The sequence below is a fragment of the Panicum virgatum genome, chromosome 4K, assembly GCF_016808335.1.
Source record: "Panicum virgatum strain AP13 chromosome 4K, P.virgatum_v5, whole genome shotgun sequence".
NCBI lineage: Eukaryota > Viridiplantae > Streptophyta > Magnoliopsida > Poales > Poaceae > Panicum > Panicum virgatum.
In genome coordinates, this window is record NC_053139.1 from 41,580,071 (window position 1) to 41,602,936 (window position 22,866).

Consider the following 22,866-nt stretch of genomic DNA (forward strand, 5'->3'; position numbering starts at 1 on the left):
CGCATGCACCTGATCGAGGAGAGTGGTGATGAATTTGATCATATCCACATGGTTGTCTTGGCACCTCTAAGCAGTCAACTATACTGCAGAAGTCAACCCTACGGCTAGGGCATTGCTTCACGATGCCTCCAGTCCTACCCTAGCTATATGAACGATATTTCACGGCTACAAGATAAAAGACGACACAGGTAATGACAGCAATTCGTACAAATACAATGCACAATATAATGCTTTTGTCAATTCTTCTCCCACACCGTCCTACTTCTACCCAAGTAAAATGCGCTGGGCCACCTGGCTCCAAACAAACAACTATTGTAACATAAGTTATGCATAAAACCATAACTTGAGACATTGCAAAAGCCTACTTTGCCAAACTCTTTTTTTTTTGAATCGAAACTCTAGCCATTTTCCCACCATGTGAAGTTATAGTTTAATCTCAACGTTTGTCAAAATTGTTATAAGTTTGCAAAAAGTACTTTTTAAAAGTTGTTGGGTTTTGCAAAGCATGTCAAAATAATCGTAGGCTTTTGAATTTCTCTCTAAATATTGACTCGGTAGAACTCAGGGATAACTGCAGCTTGGTTGGATGAAATGAGGGAAAACAGAAAAAAGTCTTATCTTTACCAAGACATGACCTTCGGCGTTAACTGTCCATTGTTGCTATATGGGGTCATGAAACAACGATACCCAACGATACATGTCCCATGGCCAACCACTGGATACATTGAGATGGCCACCAAACACCGAAGCCCTTTCGGTGAAATCAGTTCCACAACAAATTTTCACCGCTTCAGTAAGTGCACTAAGATGTTCACAACAGCAACCTCTTGACTAAAATTCACTGACACATAGGCAACAGGCCAAAAATTTCTGTGAGCAAACTCCAATGCCACCACTGAAGCTCTATAGCAAGCAGCTTCACTTTTGTTGCCCAAGAATAGATTTGCATGCGTCTGTATCACAACCTACAATTGCTGCTCTACTCGTCTGATGGGATCTTGGAAGTATTGGAGGGAAATGAGAATGGCCTCCTGGGAAAAGTTGGCTATTATTGTTAGCATAAACAGATTTTATAACAAATGGACTTTTTTAAAGCTTCAGGTACCTCTGTTCTTATTGTTCTGCTTCCTTGGTTGGGGCGCGTATTCAAATAAGATGTGAATACATCATTCGCATGTTTACCCTGTCAGAGAAGTATGCAAATTTAACACCAAACGAAGTAATAGTATGACAATCATTAATCAAATGTAAGCCCCCACAAATGAAAGATGAACATTTTCAGCTACCAAATTAGCTCAGATTTTCATGAATGTTAACAGTGCTCTTAATTCAACATACTTATGCGACTTTAACACCACCAGAAGTAATAGTATGACAATCATTAATCAAATGAAAGAAGAGTCCCCACAAATGAAAGATGAACATTTTCAGTTACCAAATTAGCACAGATTTTCATGCAATGTTAACAGTTTAAGTGCTCTTAATTCAACCATAGTGAATACTTAACTCCTAATTTTCATGCAAGTGATCAGGTTGCACTAGAAATTGGAAGTATTGTAAGAAAGAGAACAGCCATACTTTCAGATTTGTATCTTCTTCAATGCTTTCTTCCAAACCAGCAAGTCCACCAAATGCAATCAGAAGATGCCTGTCAAATGAAGCCTCATAAGTGGCTAGATAGACTCTAATAATGGTACCTACATACATGGCGTGAGTTTTTCTCATAAGACGCATGGTTACAATGCATGCCATCAGATTATGGAAATAGTACAAATACTTATCCCTATACAGAACGAATTTTACTACAATGTATCAGTTCATTGATTAAGTGTATAATTCCTTGATTTAAAATTTATCCACTCATGATAATTTAAAACAAAGAATATGAAAGCTGCTACTGCGATTAACAAGAACTTTGGTCATGTTCACAAATTGCAGTTAGATTTAAGAATGGTAGCAATCTGATTCCAATTTTATTAAACAAAAACCACACTTTCATGTAACTATTTGACAATTTGATGAAATATAAAGTGTTCCTGATTACAAAGCCAAATAAGTATTTTGGGGCCCTGAAGCAGGAAGGCAAGGTTCCATAGCTCCTTGAAGCTGTCCGGTTTTAGTGCCGCAGGGTGAGTATTTATAGACATTGGGGTTAGCTGGGGACCATCAAGGTTACGTTTCTGCCCCAGGTACAGTCAGTATGTAAGGCATTGGCTTCGGGATATTTGAGAGCATTATGGACTATATTTCCACCAGTTAGAGCCTCCTCTTCATGGTCGTGCACTGTGATGCAGCTGGAGGGGGTCATGGTGTTTCCCAACACCGTGTAGTCCTGTTATTTGTGCCGAGTCATACTTTCTGATCACCATGGCCTCTTTCAGGAGCTATGGTCCATTCCCCAACGTCACAGCACTATTTAACAAAAACTGCATTCCCCAACCTGCTAGGACTAAGGCTTTTTATTTTTGTATACAGATTTGTGTACTTCAATAAAGCTGAAGCACCCTAGCAAATTCAGCACATAAAACAGAATAATAGAAGGGAACTTATCCAAATTGGTCTCATAAGGTAGTCCATGAGGATCACAGATGGTATACCTAAAAGAAGGTAAGGTTAGCTCCGAAGAATTAATTATTTGTCCATGCTCTGAAGTGCCAATGACATGGTCATATTCTTCCTACAGATGGTGAAAATATTAAATGAATAAACCAAGGGAGGGTAGAAGTGAGTAACAATAACTCAATTTTTCTGAACAACAAATTGAGAATGCGAAAACTGCACCTTGTATGGGGAATTTTTGAAAACACCACTTAAACTTGAAGCATAACGCACTTTATAGCCCCAATAAGATCCCATCTCTTCCCTGGGGGTGGAGGGGGGAACAACTTTCCTTACGCAAGCTGCATGCAAGTACAAATGCAATTACATTACAATGGTAAAATAACACAGTATATAGTCCAAAACATACATCAGAAGAATAAATTGGGAACAACCAGATTTATTAGCTTTGAGCTGAAATGAGGAACATCTGGTATCAGAGATCAGGCCCCGATCTGCCCACTCTGTTGCCCGTGCTGCGCCGTCCATGTTCCCCACCACACCCATGGACGCATTGGCGGCGTTGGCAGCGGCAATCTACAGCCTGCAGCGCCAGATGGACGACTTCTCCGCACAGATGGCGGCCCTGGCACCGGTCGCGTGGCCGCCCTCGAAGCCCGTATGGTCGCCGCCGCCCATCTGGTCGCTGCCGTCGCTGTCCGTGTGCCCACCATCCACACCCGGGTGGCCGCCGACGGTAGCCCTTGCGCCGGTTGAGTGCCTGCCGCCGTTCCTACCATACGGACTGCCTGGCTACAACGGCCTCCACGAGTTGCCAGCAGCGCTCCCCTTCGTGAGCGCGCAGCCGGCGTCTCCAGTCATCGACCTCGTGCCGGCGCCCTCATCCGCGGGTGCGCAGCTGGCGGGCCTCGTCCTCGGCGTGCCAGCGCCTCCATTCGCCGGCACACAACAGGGCACGCCAGCGCTCTCCTTTGCGAGCACGCAACCGGCGTTCCCCGCCATCGGCCTTCCGCCGGAACATTCATTCGCGGGCGAGCAGCCGTCCGCGACCACCATAACCGGCACCCAGCAGATCCAAGCCGAGGGCGAGAAGTCGCAGCAGATCGAGCAACCGGCGGACATCTCGACGGAGCCGGCGGTGAAGATGCCTACCCGTCAGGTGTTGGCGGCGGTGCGGCTGCAGGAGATGCGCCGGCAGATGTACGAGGCGGCCTTGACGACGGTCGACCTCGGCAAAGGGGGGTGTGTCCACGTCCCGTCGGACGGCCACCAGCAATCACGCCGGTTTGCTGCTATCTTCACGCGCGAGCAGGGTGTAGTTTCCGCGATCGGCGACCCCCAACTCTACGGCAGCGGTGGTAGGGGAGGCGGTTTCCTCTGTCACCGGAGGGGACGCACTGCCTAGCGCCACCACTTTTCGCTACCGGCCGCCGCGAGGACGTCTCCGCTGGTCGCAGTCCCGATTAATTTCAGGTGGCCGTACCCGTGCACCCCTCTCATTCCGATGGTCTCCATGGGATCCAGGCAGCGACATACATGCAGATCCAGCACGCGGATCCAGGCAGATTCAGGAGTAAAAAATAAAGCGTCGCAGTTTATTTAAAATAAGCCGAGATGTAAAAGGCTTGTTCTTAGGAGTTCGGTTTGCGTCTAGTGGAGTTAGTGTTAGCGTCATCGTTAGGTTGCAGCTCGAGGATGAGCTGCATGCCCAGGTGGGGTGTAGTGTTAGAGGAGTCAAGGGCCTATTGGGCCTTAGCCCATTAGGGTTAATTAGTCGCTTGCTTAGAGGTTAAGTAAACCTCTCTATATAAAGAGAGGAGATGTATCAATCAAATCAAATAAGAGATTAGAAGGAACTCTCTTCCCTCTTGCCGGCCGTGGGCAAAGCCCCGCGGCCGGCGTTCCCAGCGCCCCCAACCCTAGCCGCCGCTCTCTCGCCCTCGCAGCTGCCATCTCGTGAACAATACCCTCGGTACTGTAGCGCGGCAGCAACCGTTCCTTCTTCCTCCATAATCCTCTCAATCCCACCACGCACACACATAACACAACCACAATACATATCGTAATGAGTGCATACCATTTGAAAAAATTAGGTGTTACATGCTTGAAGGTAACCTTAGGTACCATCCCTCTATTGTTAGTTCAGGTCCATCGATCAAAACTGAAATGTACCTCTACTTAAGTCATGGGATGGCACCACAAAATAGGATACCAAGTACCAATCAGATGATTAGGTGGAAGAGTAGAAAAATAATTTCATTCTCGTCAAAATTAGAGCAGAGGGTAGTTTAGTACTTCTCAAAGATCTTTGTTCCAGTACTACGGATTGGTAGAACTTAACAGAACTTCAACAGCAACCAAGTGCCCCTGGCCCTGGCCAGTCTGGCAGCCATGCCCATCGTGCACCTGTCCCTGTTTGCTGCCTGGACCGACGCATGAGTCCCCCGTGACATTCTTCCTCTGACGAACTATAGGTTTATGCCCTTCTTTCTCTGATAGAGGGAGGGGCCTTTTGGTTCAGCCCTTATCAGCTGCCTATCCGGCACAGCACGGCCTTTCCCTCTTCTTGGCAAAAGATCAATGATGGATAGGCTGAAGAAGGGAAAGACTGACAGAGCTCTCTGGCTGGAACACCATCAACTCAAGAACACGATGATGAACTCACACGACATGAGTGAACACAGAGGATTTTGTGCTGCGATGAAGCTGCAGCTTCTCAGGGTGTTCTCTCCTATTTATTTGCCAGCAACGCCTCAGCTGTGTCCATCCCCGCAACCCATGAGACATGCATCCCATTGACGATTATAAACCTTGAGTTCCTGAACTGCTCTTAGGAAGATAAAAGGTTCAATTATTTTATAGGGGAGGAACCTAAGGTACCTTCCAAGTACCATAACACTTCTCTTGAAAATTTGCTATAACAATAGAACCAACAAATGTAAATGCATAGGAATTGCCCTCATCAGGGTTGTCTAGATTACTCAAGATTATAAATTCTTCAGACAATAGAACCAACAAAGAAATATCAATATGGTAGTATTTATAGTAATCCATGAAATAAGTTGTTTACCTGTTGTTAGGTCACGATTGGTTCCCATTGCTACAGTTACTCTCTTCCCTGGTTCCAGTATTTGCTCAACTAGAACATTCTACATAATCATGATGAACTAGAATCAGTATAAATCCATTGCATCGAAGTGTTCATTTATTTTATATAAATTATATAAAGTCATTTAAGTGCAGATGAGATAATATACATTGTGAAATCTTGTTTTATCTATAAATGATAAATTGAGACCAGTCGGAATCTTAGGGTTGTTTTGCCTAGCTTCAGCATATGTCTTAAAAAGCATTAATGGGACTAGAGAAAAGAACCACCTAACCAAAGCAGGATATATTTAGGGTTAGTTGGATCCATGCCACTACAATTTCTTGAAGTTGGATTTCATGTTGAAATCCATGCCATTGAGTGGCATGATTTTGAACATGAAACCCAATTTCACGGAGTTGTGGTGGCATTTTAAGGGTTTGCTCAGTTTATATATTCCCATAGGTTGTCAGGTCTGATAGTCTCCTCACTTAAAAGTGGCCTAAGCTCATAAACAACCCTGGAACAAGATGAGACGCAATTACTACAAGCCTCTTTTTGGGACATTAAGAAATACAATATTACGTTGATCAATTAGTTCCTCACTTGATTCAAGTTGCTTCAAAGCATAAGTAAAGACCAATATACACTTTCCACTTTTTCCATGGTAAAATGTTGCTGCCTATTTTTTCCACGGTAACATGTTGCTGCCTATTTTTTTCCACGGTAACATGTTGCTGCCTTAGAAATTTGGAACACTCTAATTTACTGAAGATATGCATTATCAAGTAGAACACATGGTGTTTTATAGACTGTTATGTCAAGTATAAAAATATTTACTTACATTGCAACCAATTGCTATTGCAAAAGTTAAACCCATCCTTACTATAAGCTACAAGGATGATGCAAACCACGAATACACATCGACTTCTATCATAATCTATCTCAAACATAGCCCAGTTCAAAAACAATTAAGAACTGAATAGGTATTTTAATAATCTTAACCTCATCAACCCAACAAATAGCATTTCAATGGACCATTTGCATCAGATTTTGCTAGCATAGTTTTATTAGATGCAGGGATCCAGCCATCTAGGGTTGCACAAAAGCTTATTCAGCATATCTTCTAACACAGCAAAAATCTTTCCCCAGACAACTGTTGTGGAGAACATGAAAAGGACGCTAAAAGGACCATACATACCTTGCTTAATCCCACATCAACAAGGGTCCCCTTTGAGCGATCACCCTCCAATGTTACACCTGTTTAAATTCAGTAACATGTAAGCATCTGTTGAACCAAAAATGCCAAAATGTGTGATAGCTCAAGATTATCCAACATGAATTAGTTGGATATGATGATAAATAAGTGGAACAAACACTTTATGCTAGCAGAGATACATAGTGCAATGTAATACACCCAATTAGATGCAAAGACATTCAATTTGGACACCAAATCAACATGAGAAAATCCTAATACATATGCTACATGCCGTCTAAGTATACCATTTAAAATTCAACCTCATACTCCAAATAAGTTCCAAGAAACACAAAGATGGTAGGTTTTTTGCGAACAGTAATAATTATCTTTTTCTCGAGGGAGACCAGTTAAGGCATTTAACTCCAGGGGTCACTGAAACTCCACTCGGGTTTGAAGCAAGGCACCTTCTTAGTTAGAACAAAACTGAAGGAAAGACCCCCCCCCCCCCCCTTCGTATTTATCAGTACGTAGTAAGTTATATACAATTGCTCCTATATATTTTAAATGTTAATTCAGTGTAACCAAATTCTTTTGCACTTCTCCAGCTAATTGTACATTTGAATTACATATCTCCCCACCATACTACTAATAGTCAGTCTACTTTCAACAGTTTAGCAGTGTCAAAAAGATCCCACCCTTCAAGTGTCTCCTTTGAACAAATAGGATATACGAAAGGGAACACCCCTTGGCACCACCATATTGACATACCAACACAGTTTGATTAGCCCTTCAAATGCCAGAACTGAAATGATACCAAATGAATGAAGATGTGCAAGCTGTACATGACCATAATTTAATTTAGAAAATACACATTTATGGTCAGTGTCCAAGAAGCATAAAAGATTTAGCGCATCATTCCAAATGTTCAGCATGCCTTGTGAGTTTAGCAATTAAAAATTGAAACCAACAGTATCAGGAGAGATGTCACCTTCACGAAACTTGGACCATTCGTGCTTGCGCACATGGTGTGGCGCATCGAGTGGAGGAAGCAATCCCTGCCAGAAATAGCACAGCGTAATTAGCACCAGCAGAAATCATCATTCATCAAATGCCAACAAAACAACATTGCTTGACATCTCACCGCAAACTTCAGGTTCTTGTGCATTGGGAAAAGGCGCCGGCGTAGGTACTGCGGTGTCTCCAGATACTCCAATATCCGAACAAGGAAACGTGCGCCGCTCTCTTCACGATCACCCGTGCCGCGATTCTCTGAAGCGAGAGTGCTGTCAAAGACGACAACCTCATCTATGCGGAAGACGGTTGCGGCGCGGGCAATCTGGCCAGCTAGCTGAAACAGGAGAGATGCCCTTTTAAGCTTTGGTGCTGCGAGAATCATAATCACTGGTCCACCATAATAGGTAGGGGTACGGACCATGGTGGCAAGCTCGAGGGATTGGGCGTTGTCGATGATGGAGCCGGCAACAGCGATGCTCACAGTCGGCTTCAGCCTCTTCGGCTTCTCCACCCACTCACCTCCATCCTTCCTCTGCTTCTTCTTCTTGTGGGGTGTGCCTTCCTCAGCTGCTGCAGCGCTGCAGTCATCCTTAATGGCATCCATGCGCTTCTTCCTTTTCTGCTTCTTGTCCTTGTGTCGTGCCTTCCCGGCAGCGGCTGCCTCGCTGTTGGCAGGGTTCATGGCGGCGGATAGGGAGGAATATGGGTAGACCCTGTTTGGAATAACTTTTCTAGACACACTTCTCTAAAAAACAACTGTCTGGAGATCCTGAATGTCAATTGACCTGTATGCCCCTGAACCTGAAAGAAAAGACATCATCCATTAGGTGCAAACTGAATCATTGTTATGAGCAAATCACTATAAACTGAAATATCAAAGCTACCACAATCCTATTCATCCAGATAACATAAGGCAAGGCAAGGACACTTAAGTCGGAATTGTCCAAAAAAATTTGTTAGCATGTGTTCCATTGCCGGAGCTGATGAATCCACAAGACTAGAGCCATATCAATGCCCAAACCACCCACACAAGGTCACATACGGCCATATAAATGCATAATTTTAATTCCATGCTTAATCATATGATAAATTTGATGATAAAATTGATTAAAAAAAATGGTGTTGCCTTATCTTACTGACTATAACATCCATTACCCTCCCTCTATCCCTTCCTCCCACCATCGCCAGTAACGGACCCAGGATTTGAACCTAGGGTATCCGTAGCTAAAAGTTCCGATAAGTAATATGGTATAGTCCAATACACAATCCGGTAACACAACTACAGAGTTTCACCAACCAACAATTTGGAACATACATGTTTGCTAATACTTACTGTAATTATGGGCTTAGATACAGAAAGATTATTGAAACTCCCAATTACATTTTTTTGAAGTATTATGTATTAAATAAAGGATAAAGAGTGAACAGATCACAGAACCTAATGTTTCACACGTGAACAGACTATTCTTGAAATGATATCTTGCAGAGATGATTTGATGGTGGCACCTTGCTGTCACACTTTTCATCAAGGAGCAGCTGTAGTAGCAAGGAAAACGCCAAAAAAAATGTTATGTCATTCATTAGCCTATTCCTTGGCTTTCATGCCAATGATTTAGCAATCAGAAGCATAAAGATTGTTCGCATCAAAAATAGTTAAACAGGATGCGAGATTTAAGTTGTCCAAAGTAGGTTCATGTCTTTCTAGAACTGGCTAGATGACATGCAAGGGCCATCACAGGAATGCTTTGACGACGAATGAGCAAGAAATAAGGAATGCACATGGTAAAATTATCACCCATTGTAGAGCGGCTAAATAGGTGCAATATTGCTTTTGAAAAATTATAACTCTTTGTAGAGTAGCTAAATTGGTGCAGTATTGCTTTCAAACTGAAATTTGTGTGAAATAAATGATGAGGTATTATGTACATTGATTAGGAATGTTTTAAGTGGGATAGGAGAAGAGATAAGTGCATTCACGGAAGGTTGACATTTTGATATTCAACATGCTGCACAGTGTGAGGTCATGTTCTGTCATAAGCAAACAGTAATGGCACATTTCACTTTTTTTATCAAGGAATAGCATATCTCCTTTTTAGAAGGTCGAGAGTTCTGACCTGATTTTTCTACTGGCTTCAGTTAACAGGGGCACTGGAAGAGTGCATATACTGCAAAAATAGGTGCAGACTAACCTCCAGATTTACAGGTCATTATGCCACCTGAGGCACCTTCAGATTAATTGAAGAGGCATACTCAGCTGTTTGGCTGTCAACTGCTGAAATTACAGCAAGGACATGTGTAAGCAAGCAACGTGCAAAGGATATAGCACAATAATAGTTATATTAACATTGACTCTGAAAGAACTATAGTTTTTTTTCCACTATAAGAAATCTACCAGATTCTCAGGCATGTGTACTGCATTACTTGATATGTTGGTTTAAATTTCTGGATGCTCTGATTCGAGAAATGAGTCTGTAAGTAGAATAGACGATGCCTGAAAACCAAAGATGTGCAGAGGTATGAGGAAATTGCAAGAATGTAAAGGAGCAAATTTGTTTCGATAACAACAAAAGATAACACATAGGCTTCCAAATAATAGCTAAGTTTAGGTAAGCATAATAATAACCTGTGAATAGTTGAACAATAATATTTGTACCATTGAGTTTAGATAGGCAACTCCCTGCCAACACATGCAGAGAATTAAGTAAAAAAAAAAACGCATTGCACATATGCCCAAGTCTGAGGGTGGTTCAAATGTTCAATACTACATTTATTGGTATTTCATAAATTGTTGCCATTCCAGAATGACTTAATAAGATTCTCAGTGGCTGGAAGGTTGCTTCAATATTATATTTATTGATATATCATAAATCACTACCATTCCAGAATGGCCTAATAAGATTCTCAGTGGATCCATTGCATTGTGGTTCAATATTATATTTATTGATATGTCATAAATTGCTACCATTCCAGAATGGCTTAATAAGATTCTCAGTGGATCCATTGCATTGTGGCTCAATATTATATTTATTGATATATCATAAATCGCTACCATTCCAGAATGTCTTGATAAGATTCTCAGTGGATCCATTGCATTGCACATGCTGTTTTGGAAGCAATAATTCTGAAATTAGCTTTGTAGCCTGAAAACTAAAGATGTACAGAGGTATGAGCGAAAAGGAGCAAAACCATTTCCGCAGCAACAAAAGATAGTACATAGGCTTCGAATTAATAGGTAAGTTTAGGTAGACAAAATGCTGACTTGTGAATAGTTGCATAATAATATCTGTACCCTTCAGTTTAGGCAGCGGACTCCGTGGCAACAGATGCGGCATAAGCCCCATTTAATATGGTGAATCACAAATTGCAGCCGGCATCTGAAGCATATGAGTGTACACGACTGCAAAAAATTCATATCATTTTCAAGGGAATATGTAGTAGTCTGTACTCATTAGTTAGTGCTCACCAGAGGTGCCCAGGAATCCCGGCGGCTGGCAGAGCTTGGCTGGATGCTGGAACCTGGAGGACGTTCGCACGGCCTAAAGGCACTGGCGGGGCATCGCCGACTCGACACGGACACGGAAGTGGGACCAAGGGAGACACCGGCGCCCGGGCTGCTCCGCTAGGGTCTGCTTGCGCTGGGGCTCCGAGGTAGCGCATCACAGTGTTGGGACGTCAGAGCAAGGAAGAGGCAGGGGTGGAGTGCGCGGCGCAGGGACAGGCGGAGCACCTGGCGAATCTGAGCCGGTGAGGGCGGAGCTGCGGCACCGTGGCCACCAGCGTCGGACTCGCAACCTCTGTGCGGGTGGTGTGTGTGTGGAGGGGGTGGGGGGTGCGGACGGCGCTCGGGAGCGCGGCCGCTCAGAGCGGCACCAGAGGCAGGGGTTGGGAGCGGCGGCGCCACGGTCGGGATCGCGCGAGGGGAAGGTTCGGGAGACTGGACGAAGAGAGAGGATGGATGAGTCACGAAATATCTGACTGGACTGATTTCGTGGCAGAAGTCAGGAGGGCAACAATGACCATGGGAAGCCGCTACATGCGGAAGCAGCTCCAACCGATCACAGCCAATGGCTCGGCGATCCGACGGCAGCTGCTGGTGGGTGACGTGGCCGGCTGAGGAGCAAGAAGCGGTATATAGAAATAAGGAATATGGTAGATAACTAAAAGTACAATAATATATTTACAAGGTCGCATAATACCTTAAAACAAAATAAATAAGTTCAAAACTTGCGTAGTTTATACAATATAAAAAGTTTGGACATAGATAAATCTTACATAAATAGAACAGTGCAACTGGAACTTTCACTTTACAGGAAGGCTCTAGTTTAAATTTCTAGGTCAGGCTAAGCAATCCCTAACAACTGAATCACATACCAATGGCCTATGGACACACCAATTAATAAGTCAATCAACACTTGCAGTTCGCAACATGAAAGTGGGCTTGAGATTGGGGAATGGACACACTGGTCACCTGTCTTCGCGAGGGAATTTGCCGATTGGAGATGTCTCCAGTGCCCCGGTGGTGGCGCCGCCATCGAGACGCGGGTGCCTAGGCGTTGCACGGCAACGTAGGACCTGACCGCGCTCGAGACACCGAGCATCGGCCGGTCGCATGACAGCGGCAGGATGCAGGCGGCTCGGCCGCTCGGACGTCGCGAGGTGTGGCGTTGAGTTTAAGCGGCACTGCCTTGACCGAAGATGGAGAACGTTCAAGAGCACAGCAGAGTGGCGGAATGCAGAGGCGCGGGGTAGTGCTAGCCTGCTAGGGTTGATAAGCAGGCCCCCACTATGCCTCGGCCTGTTGGGTCCATTCTTCGTTTTGGGCTGTCAAATCGAACTAGGAATTGGCCTAACATGTGAGAATATAGTTCATCGAGGAAAAAAACATGCTGGGCCTAGGTAAATAAAAAGAGCGAAAGGGGCAATATGTGTAATAATAGTTCACCGAGTAAATATACAACTAGGTAAATGAAAATTTGAGGTGCTGTCATGTTTGAAGTTGTGGTCGTTGATTATCTATAGCAATAGACGAGTAGTTGGTAGTGAAACAATTTAAGCATGACTGTTGGAGGGGTGGCCATGTAGGTAGGTATCGAAGTAGTCAGCGAGACCGACTCGGAGGGGCTGCCATAGCTAAGCAGGCAGCAATCGGAGTAGCGTGTACTGGGGTGGTTCATGATGGCATGTCGGCGATCTCGCAGCAAGCGAACACCTCCAGGATGCACGTAGCGAGGAGATTGAAACCTCCTGGTACGTTTTGGTGTGCGTGTCGCCAAAATACATGAAGAGCTTTCTTCTGCGTTGCACACATGGAACAATGCATCCAGGTGACAAGGTCTTGTTGGCCAAGTCCTGCACCCCCACGCAAGCCACCTTGTGCAAACAAGTCGCTAGGGCTCACGCAGTTTGATTGGCTTGAATGGCGCCGTCAGTACTGGCAGGATCACGGACCGATTGTTGATGATGTAGCCAACAAGCTCGCCAGGGGACCATCGGTGAGCACCCTACCTGGCGCGCCAGCTGTCGGTGTTTTACCGCCAAGCCCACCGAAGGATACCCCCGAGGAGATAGACTTTAGGTGAGGGGTAACCGAGATGTGGAACTCTAAGGTGCAAGGAACACAAAGATTTAGACAGGTTCGGGCCGCAAGGAGCGTAATACCCTACGTCCTGTGTGGTGATTTGTATTGCCTTAGGGTTTGGTGTTTGTTTGGAGGGGGTCCTTACCCGCCCTTATATAGTCTGGAGGGACAAGGTTCCACATATCCTAGCCAAATACGAGCTGAGGAGTCCTACCCGAGTACTACACGGATAGTTTTCTTCTATTCCGACTAGTTCGGATAGAACTCGAGTACATTACCACAGAGATAAGGTATGGAACAGACCCCATCCCTATTATAGAGTATTCTATGCCATGTGCGCAGTCTCGTGGCCCCATGGTCTGACAACGCCAGCGAGGATAATGCCTCAAAGCCAAGGCCGGCAGTGTCATGTCAGAGAGGATTATATTGATCTATCCGTTAAGCGATTCAATTTACTACATATAACTATATAAGAGGATGCAAGAAGCCGAGCTGTGCTAGATTATGCTCTTATTGAGGCCAAGATCAAACTGGTTCGGAACGTTTTGCTGTATTTGGAGAAATATATGAATTTTAGATGTGCTATTAGTAAACTTTTTATAGTAGCTGATTAGCAACATGAATTACACCATCATCTGTTTGGGGAGGATCGGATCGGTCGGCGGCAGGAGCTGCACGAGCCTATTGGGCTAGAGACGGTGGGAGGGACCGTGAGGATGCAGTGAGGGGGAAATTATAATTACAGATAGAAAAACAATGACAATTACTATACCGCCATTCTTATTCACTTTCCTAGATCAAGGTCAGGGATAATTAGGAGGAAAAAGTACCTGTAGGTACCATGAGTACTTTCCAATCACTGTAACATAACTCGCAAGTTTGTAATCTTTTGCAAGGCAATTTATTGCTAGTGCTCCTTAAAATGTTTCACTACCAACTACTTGTCTATTGCTATGGATAATCAACGACCACAACTTCAAATATGGCAACAGCTCAAATTTTCATGTACTTGGTTGTATATTTCCTCGGTGAACTATTATTGCACATGTTGCCCCTTCCACTCTTTTTATTTACATGAACCCAACATGTTTTTTCCTCGATGAACTATATTTTCCCACATGTTGAGCCAATTCCTAACCTAGAGGCCTTTGGGTTTTGGCCCAAAAGTTTTTAAGTAGTTCGATTTGATAGCCCAAAACGAAGAATGGGCCCAACAGGCCGACGCATAGTGGGTGCCTGCTTATCAACCTTGGCAGGCTAGCACTACCCCGCGCCTCTGCATTCCGGCACTCTGCTGTGCTCTCAGCCGTTCTCCATCTCCGGTCCAGGCAGTGCCGCCTAAACTTGACGCCACACCCCACAACGTCCGCGCGGCCGAGCCACCGACATCCTGTCGTTGTCATGCGACCGGCCAACGCTCGGCGCCTCGAGCGCGATCAGGTCCTACACTGCCGTGCAACGCCTAGGCACCCGCGCCTCGACGGCGGTGCCACCTCAAGGGCACTGGAGACATCCCCAATCGGCAAATTCCCTCACAAAGACAGGTGACCGGTGTGTGCATTCCTCAATCTCAATCTCACTTTCATGTTGTGAACTGCAAGTGTTGATTCACTGATTATTTGGTGTGCCCATAGGCCATTGGTATGTGATTCAATTGTTAGGGATTGCTTAGCCTAGCCTAGAAATTGAAACTAGAACCTTGCTGTAAAGTGAAAGTTCTAGTTGCACTGTTCTATTTATGTAAGACTTATCAATGTTCAAACTTTTTAAATTGTATAAACTACGCAAGTTTCGAATTTATTTATTCAGTTTTAAGGTATTATGCTACCTTTTAAATATTATTGTACTTTTAGTTTTTTTATATTATACTTGTATGTTCCAAATTGTTGGTTGTCGGTACACTCAGACAGGGGTGCCCTCTCCTACAAGACAAGGACGAAGGCGCTCAGGAGCGGCAACCACGGACCACGAGTCCAGACCCCCGCGGACAGGTCCCGAACCTCCGCGGGCCGAACCTAGGGTACTACAAGTGGAAGCCGGACCTCCAGGAGGCCTGAGTCATCAAGCCTCAGGACCTCTGCTCCCCGCTCGGGCAGGGGTTCGGAGCCGCCATGTGCCCCTGTGGGCGCGGCCGCCGACCCCCGGGTCCGGTGCCGCCACATGTCCCACAGGCGCGGACCTTCGGACCTCCGCTCCCCGCTTGGGCAGGGGTCCGGAGCCGCCACATCCCCCTGTGGGCGCGGCCGCCGACCCCTGGGTTCGGTGCCGCCATGTGTCCCACATTCGCAAGACTTCTGCCTGAAGCCAGCCCTCCTACCGCATTAAATGCTGGTGGTGGAGGCGTGCGCTGCCAGAGAGAGCATCGGATGCCCTCTCGCGGGTTGGATAGGCGTGACATGACAACACGGTAAGCCCGCCTGTTTCCAAGGCGGCTCGTCCGTTACCAAGGCACGCAGCAGTGTCTCAGCGCCGCGCGCGTGGGCGACGAGTCATGATGACCAGCTGCTACAGCGGACTGAGTCAGTAGTTCGGCGCTTCATCATGACCTCGACGCGCGGCTGCAGAGGCTAGACTCTACTCCGACAGGACAGCTCAAGACCATCCCTGGTCAGAAGCTACGCACGGAGGCCGACGACAAGATCTCCAAATCTGAGGCATTGAAGGCCGAAGTGTAATTTATAATACATCGCTGGGCTCACCTGTCGGGGTCCCGCTCAGTGTACATGCTCCCCTTGGTCATATAAAAGAGAGAGCACACATGGTAAGTTCAAGTTCACTCAGACACAAGTCCTCGGGACTTCTTCCAGGTCTCTCTCCTCCTCCACACTCTCGCTCAAGCTCAGGGCTCTAGCAAGCTCTCATACAGCACTCTCTAAGCTTTGGCAATACAACTCACAGTGGATGTAGGGTATTATGCTCCGGCGGCCCGAACCACTCTAAATCCTTGTGTGCTTTTCGTGTTCATACGCCTCTAGATCGAGCATTCCTTTGCTGTCCCCAAGCTCATCCTACACTTAGGATTAGTCAGGTGCAATCCGCCACCCGGCTGGAGACTCCGCTCCGACATTTGTGAAACTCTGTAGTTGTGCTGCCGGATTGTGTATTGGACTATACCATATTACTTATCGGAACTTTTAGCTACGGATACCCTAGGTTCAAATCCTGAGTCCGTTACTGGCAATGGTGGGAGGAAGGGATAGAAGGAGGGTAATGGATGTTACACAGTCAGAAAGATAAGGCAACACCATTATTTTTTTATCAGTTTTATCATCAAATTTATCATATGATTAAGCGTGAAATTAAAATTACGCATTTATGTGGCTGTATGTGACTTGAGGGTGGTTTGGGCCCTTAGATATGGCTCGTCTTGTGGATTCATCAACTCCGGCAATTGAACACATGCTGACAAAAATCTTTTGATAATTCCGACTTAAGTGTCCTTGCCCTGCCTTATGTTATCTGAATGAATAAGATTGTAGTAGCTTTGATATTTCAGTTTATAGTGATTTGCTCATAACAATGATTCAGTTTGCACCTAATGGATGATGTCTTTTCTTTCAGGTTCAGGGTCTACCCATATTCCTCCCTATCCGCCGCCATGAACCCTGCCAACAGCGAGGCAGCCGCTGCCGGGAAGGCACGACACAAGGACAAGAAGCAGAGAAGGAAGAAGCGCATGGATGCCATTAAGGATGACTGCGGCGCTGCAACAGCTGAGGATGTAGAGCTTGCACATCTTCATTCATGGATGTAGAGCTTGCAAATGTATGGATGTAAGAACAATATATGCTATTAGCGAAAATATTTATATTCATATTCATTGGTTTATATTATTATTATTTATAAATGATAATGGAATGATTAGAAAAATTTGACCCAAATTAGTGGCCTGTTTTTACAAACAATAAATTAGTTGGAATGATTAGAAAATTTTGGCCCAAATAACAAGCTATGGTCAACTCTCTAAGAAATCCAGACAGGCCATTTAGTTCAGACCCCTCTGGATTAAGGAAAACACACAACATAATTGTGCTAAGTTAAGAGGATAGGATATACCTATTCGACCAAAATATTTAAACATTTGATTCTATCATGTCCAGTCAAGCCTCCATAAAACCACCACAAAGATCAAGTAAAACAGTGTCAGATAAAAATCTGGAGAGCCTTGGATGAGGGTCAACTCACAACCAGCCAAAGGAGAAACATAAGGCAGCTCCACCTCAAGAGAAACTGTACAGCTAGTCACAAGTATTATGAAAAGAGAAACTGTACATCTCCCCAAGATTGTGGACATAGTATTATGAAAGATCTTCACAAGTGATCCGTTATGGTAAAGTGAAACTTGGAGATAGAAAAGAGCAGTTGCAGGACAGTTCTCCGCGGAAAAAATCTACTTAACCCCTTCAACTATGCATGGTGGACTACTTCAACCCCCAAACTATAAAACCGGACATTCTACCCCCTGAACTTTTCAAAACCGGTCAAATAACCCCCTAGAGTGGTTTTGGACGGTGCTTTTGCTATAGTACAACGTTTTGTCTTTTTCTTTTTTTTTATTTATTTCCCCTAAATCTTTGAAAAATTATAAAATGAAAAATCCAATTTTTTTGGACTCCACAAGTAGATCTACACAATGAACATATAATATGGTATTCTTCAGTACAAACTTTGTACTAAAGCATATTATACTATATTATATGATTTTTCTGTGATTTACTATAATTTGTCAAAGATTCAGCGGAAATAAATAATAAAAGAAAAGATAAAACCGCGTCACTGTAGCAAAACCACCATCGAAAGCCACTTTTGGGGGCTTATTTGATCGGTTTTGAAAAGTTCAGGGGGTAGAATATCCAGTTTTATAGTTTGGGGGTGAAGTAGTCCACCTTGAATAGTTTGGGGGGGGTTATGTAGACTTTTTCTGTTCTCCGCAAGGAAAGCTTACTTCCTAAGGTCTATGGTTTAATTTATAGGTAGCCTATATTAAGTCAGCTAAGCAGGAATGCCAAAAGGGAACCGTGGCAAAAGGTAAATGAAAGAATTGCATATGCTTGAAAGTGTAACATGTCCTCGTAGTTCTATGTTGTAGGATAAACTCTGTTTCCACAATGTAAATATGGCAATTATTCTACTGATGATAACCATGGTACTAGGAGAGTCAAAATAAACTGCAAGGCTATTCAGTAGTCAAAAGAAACTGCAATGCTAGCCCCTGTTCCGCTAGGCGCTAGTCGGAATCTAGGCGCTGACCCTCAGCCTAGAGACTAGTCGGGAGTAATCGCGCCTAGGCGGTCCTAGGCGTTTGACAAATACACGTGTATACACATATTATTACATAAAAAAACAAAAACAAATAGAAGACTACGTATAGTATGTATAGAGATGCATAGAAAGGCCCATCAAAAGCAGCCCAGCCCACCTTATCCATCTGTTGTCCCATGCATCTCTCTGAGGTAAGGAGAGCAGAGCAGGAGAAACGAGTGCTCTGCTTCCAGCCGCACGCCCGCTCCCGCACGAGAAACGCGTGCTCTGCTTCCAGCCGCGAGCCGCCCGCCTCCACCACCGCCGGCCTCCTCCCTGCCGCCTCCACCGGCTCCTCCTCCGCCACCGCCGCCGCCGCCTGATGTCCTTGCCTCCTCCTCCGCCGCTCTCTGCTGCGCCTCATCCCCGGGTCGCCGGATCAGCACGTGGGGGCGCACCGGCAGGAGCAGCTGAGCAGGGCGACCAGCGCGACCTCACCGGCGGGAGCAGGACGAGCGTCAGGCGGGAGCAGGGAGGCCGGCACGCTGTCGCAGGCGGAGCCGCCGAGGAGGACGTGCGGGAGCGGCCGTCTGCGCCCGCCTAGGGGTCCGACTACCCCCCTAGGCCAGGCGACGGGCCTCGACTCGCGATTAGTCGAGCGGAATCGCGCCTAGGTGAGAGCCTAGCGGAACAGGGATGCTAGCACAGGTACAGGTACTGATTTCAAAAAAAAAATAAACAGGCACTAGTTCATCTTGCCTCGTGATAGCAGGCTATTAGTTCACCTCTGCTATCAACCAAATTAGCAGGTTCAGCAAAGCTAACAGCACAGGTACTAGCAAAGCTAACAGCACAGGTACTAGCAAAGCTAACAGGACATGAACTAATTTCTATTGCCAATCCAGAACTAATAGATCAAGTCCTAATAGATCAAGAACAGACCAAGAATGCATAGATCGAGCACTAAGAAACCACCAATGAAGTGCAATAACAAACAGGACGGTTACATCAAGAAAAAGAGAAAACTAATTAAGTCGCAGCCACAAAGCTACATGGGCTAGGGCTTACCATCCTAAGCATCTACCACATATGATGGTAAAATTAATGCGAAAATGAGCAAATCAATGACTGAATGCTTCGAATCGTAGATTCAGACTGAGAAGAACAAATAAGCAGCAGGATTATCCTCACCTTTCACACCTGCATGCTCGGTGTCCTGCTGACGGGCGTAGCCACACAGCACCGCTGCCGCTCCTTCCCCACCCCCCGGCCACAACAGCTCTCCCGACGGTCGCTGAAGCCACTCGCGTGCGCTGGAGGCGGAGGGATTTGTTCCCTCGGGCCCTACGGGAAGCTCGCTACGCGGTCGGCGCCGCCGTCTCACCCGCCCGACACGGTGGTGTTGCAGTAGGGCCGCACCAGCCGCGCCCCGCGGGATGCTGTGGCGGCCGGCGACAAAGGGGATGGCGTGTATGGCGCCACTGCCTGACCACCGCCCCGCGCGCCGCAGGATCCGGCGCGTTCTTGTGCGGCCCGCGCCAGATCTGGCCGCACCTCAGTGCCGCCCAAGTGTAGAGAGGGAGGGGAGGGGAGAGGCGACGCGCGATGGTGGCCGGGGAGGATGCGAGCACACGCGCCGGCGAGGTGGTGAGGACCTTTGATCTTGCGGGTGAAGTGTAGGCTGAGAGAGGGAGAGAAGGGGTATGGGAAAAATGGTTAGGGTTTCGTGCGGGGGTGCGGCCGACGCGGCGCCGCCGTGTTTTATTCCGGCCCCCTTGGTTTCCGTAGCACGAGGAGCAGCAATCTTTTTACACGGAGGACTAAACAAAATTCAAAATTTATTTGTAAAAAAAATTTACAGATCCGTGTAACTTTACGCGATGAATCTAATGATCCAATCTCCACTATAATTGACTACAGTGATGCTACAGTAACCAACCTCTAATCGTGCGGTCAAAAGTCTCATTAGATTCGTCTCACGAAGTAGTGCAGGGGTTATGGAGTTAGTTTTATAAACTACCTTTATTTAGTATCCTTAATTATTGGTCAAAATTTGTGCTATGTGTGCTACTGCTCAAACCAAATAGGACCTTCGGTGCGGGGCGAATGGCAAGCATGCGCAACTGGTCTAGCACTCGATTTGGGCTACGATGGGCAGGACCTTAGGTCCGGACGAGCACTTGAAATACCTAGCACCACCTTCAGCTGCCGAGAGGCTTTTCGTCCACTCGTTGTAGTGTCGTTTTTATTCGCTTGCAAGGAATCAATTTGCGCCGTCGTTGAATTTGTCACGATCTCGCTCCTCCGTCCCGGGCCTGGCTTCCTATTGACGGTCTTTAAACGTAAAATATGACCATCAAATATTACTCAATAATAAAGGAAAACTATACACCTTACTCGTATATTTATATCACTAACCTAGCTTCACAGTTGTTTTGCCCATTTAACCGTTTCAGAGATGTAAAAGCGAAATAATATGGAAACATGCAAAAGACGTCACAAGAATGCACAGAATATCGTATCCGGCGTCACATTTACAAAGAGGGTCCACCTGGTAAACCAAACGGACGCACCAAGAAACATACCTACGAGAATCAAGCTCAGGGCCCACATGTCAGCCAGCTAGGGGAGGATGAGCCAGGGGAGTGCCACCTGGGGGTCGGCCGAACCTGGACTGAATCCAGTCCAGGTGCAGTTCGACGTGGCGTGCCCCTACTCACCCTGATCCTCGTGGGTAAGGTTACCACACCAAGGGATGGCGGGAACCGACCTTTCAAGCTATAAAAGAAAGCTCTCACGCCCTCACACAACATACACCACACCTCAAGCCTCTCTCCCTCTCTCATTTTTGCTACTTGTAACTTTAGGCTAGTGGAGCTAGGCTAGAACTTCTCATTAGCGAATCCAAGTCATCCTTGAGGTCGGAGAGCAGTCATCGGCCTTCGATATGGCTTTGTATTCCTTCTGTCGGCACTCTATTCATAATATAGATTTTATCCATGGTTGCTATGCTATCTCAGTAGTTTATCAATCCATGCTTAATTTTATCATGAGTTATGCGAAGTATATGGTTAGGCTAGATAATCCAGGTACGTATATCGGTTTGTTGTGCTTTCGAGCTCGCTCTAGCGTTTTGCTCGTCCATCCGAAGGGTGGGAGTCCCGGGGATGCTAGGGCAGTGATCTCATACACGGGCGTGGTGCTCGGGTATGCGGGATCCTTCAGATATGATCGTGCTCCACGGTGTGGCTGGGGTAGACGGCAGGTGGTGACAGCCCTATCCTTCGGCCATGACAGCTTTTTTGTGGTTAGTGCACTCTCCGACGTTCGGGTTCGGTGTAGGAGTTCATGCAAAGATGTAACGACCCTAACAGTACCTGGGTCGGGACATTCTCCCTGATATCCCTATTTTCCTGGCACCTGCAGCCCTAACTGTGTGCATAGTGTAACCCTTGCTAACATGAATAGATGTCCTGGGACTTTTGTTCTTTGCCTATGCTTCCGCTAACCTTAGTGTTATTCTTTATTTATTCTTTATCCTTGAGAGTCGGCTCTGTGTGTGTGTGTCACATTACCCTGTTATCATTGTTTATCATGACTTACCCCGTGTTTGGGCTATGCTTATACCTTAATGTACAATGTCATGCTTATGTACCAAGTAAAATACCTTTACAACATGCTATTTTTTAGGAAAATATAAATAACGATACCCGAATACTCTCCGGGTGAAATGCTACAATGGTATATCTGTGCGCTTGCGAATCCTTCTGTAAACGTTAAGTTATACCATGGCATTTCCTGGCGCCGTTGCTATGGACTAACAATCCTAGTGACGACATTAAGAAATGCCAACACTTTCAGCGCCTCCGCCCGTGCTCGCCGCGCGCGCCGCCGGCCCGAGCCCACCGTGCTGCCGCCTTCCCCGTCGACGGCCCATGCTTGCTGCGCCGCCATCCATTCCTTCCCCAGCCGCGCAGCGCCGACGCCCGCCCATGCCCAGCAATGCGCGACAGCACTGCATGAAGGCTGCCGCCCGTTCCTTTCCCCATCGCGCAGTGTCGCTGCCTTCCCGTGCCTGCCGTGCCGCCGCCCGTTCCCTCCCCCGCCATGCAGCGCCGCCGCCCGCCCCCGGCAATGCACGGCAGCACCGCATGAAGGTCGCCGCCCCGCTCATCCCCACCTCGTCGC

At 46.2% G+C, this 22,866-nt stretch overlaps 1 protein-coding gene across 22 annotated transcripts; it reads right to left on the reverse strand.

Moving 5' to 3' along the window:
- Positions 1-587: 587 nt before the first annotated feature.
- On the reverse strand, positions 588-20,421 carry LOC120704114 (putative methyltransferase C9orf114 homolog). 22 transcript variants are annotated; one of them, XM_039988374.1, is made up of 16 exons: positions 11,323-11,940; positions 11,149-11,256; positions 10,483-10,536; positions 10,252-10,350; positions 10,049-10,128; positions 9,298-9,395; positions 8,278-8,660; positions 7,987-8,193; positions 7,834-7,900; positions 6,849-6,907; positions 5,630-5,708; positions 2,782-2,900; positions 2,598-2,677; positions 1,579-1,648; positions 1,106-1,183; positions 588-1,031 (listed from the first exon to the last, which is right to left on the reverse strand). In XM_039988374.1, the coding sequence occupies exons 7-16, from the start codon at positions 8,539-8,541 to the stop codon at positions 966-968; spliced, it is 1,089 nt and encodes a 362-aa protein (XP_039844308.1). In that variant the 5' UTR covers positions 8,542-8,660; positions 9,298-9,395; positions 10,049-10,128; positions 10,252-10,350; positions 10,483-10,536; positions 11,149-11,256; positions 11,323-11,940; the 3' UTR covers positions 588-965. The 22 variants fall into 22 exon arrangements, 21 of the variants coding, with proteins under 21 accessions (XP_039844308.1, XP_039844303.1, XP_039844319.1 ...); XM_039988369.1 differs by having other exon boundaries at positions 10,049-10,131; XM_039988385.1 differs by lacking the exon at positions 10,483-10,536 and having other exon boundaries at positions 9,366-9,395; positions 10,049-10,131; positions 10,281-10,350; positions 11,323-11,942.
- Positions 20,422-22,866: the final 2,445 nt, after the last annotated feature.

Excerpts from the sequence above, each read along its gene's own strand:
- LOC120704114 (XM_039988383.1), bottom strand. The coding sequence starts at position 8,541 with ATGAACCCTGCCAACAGCGAGGCAGCCGCTGCCGGGAAGGCACGACAC. Across the intron at positions 6,908-7,833 it reads ATGGTCCAAGTTTCGTGAAG|GTGTAACATTGGAGGGTGAT; the intron begins GTGACATCTCTC and ends GAATTTAAACAG. Across the intron at positions 1,184-1,578 it reads AAGAAGATACAAATCTGAAA|GGTAAACATGCGAATGATGT; the intron begins GTATGGCTGTTC and ends CTTCTCTGACAG.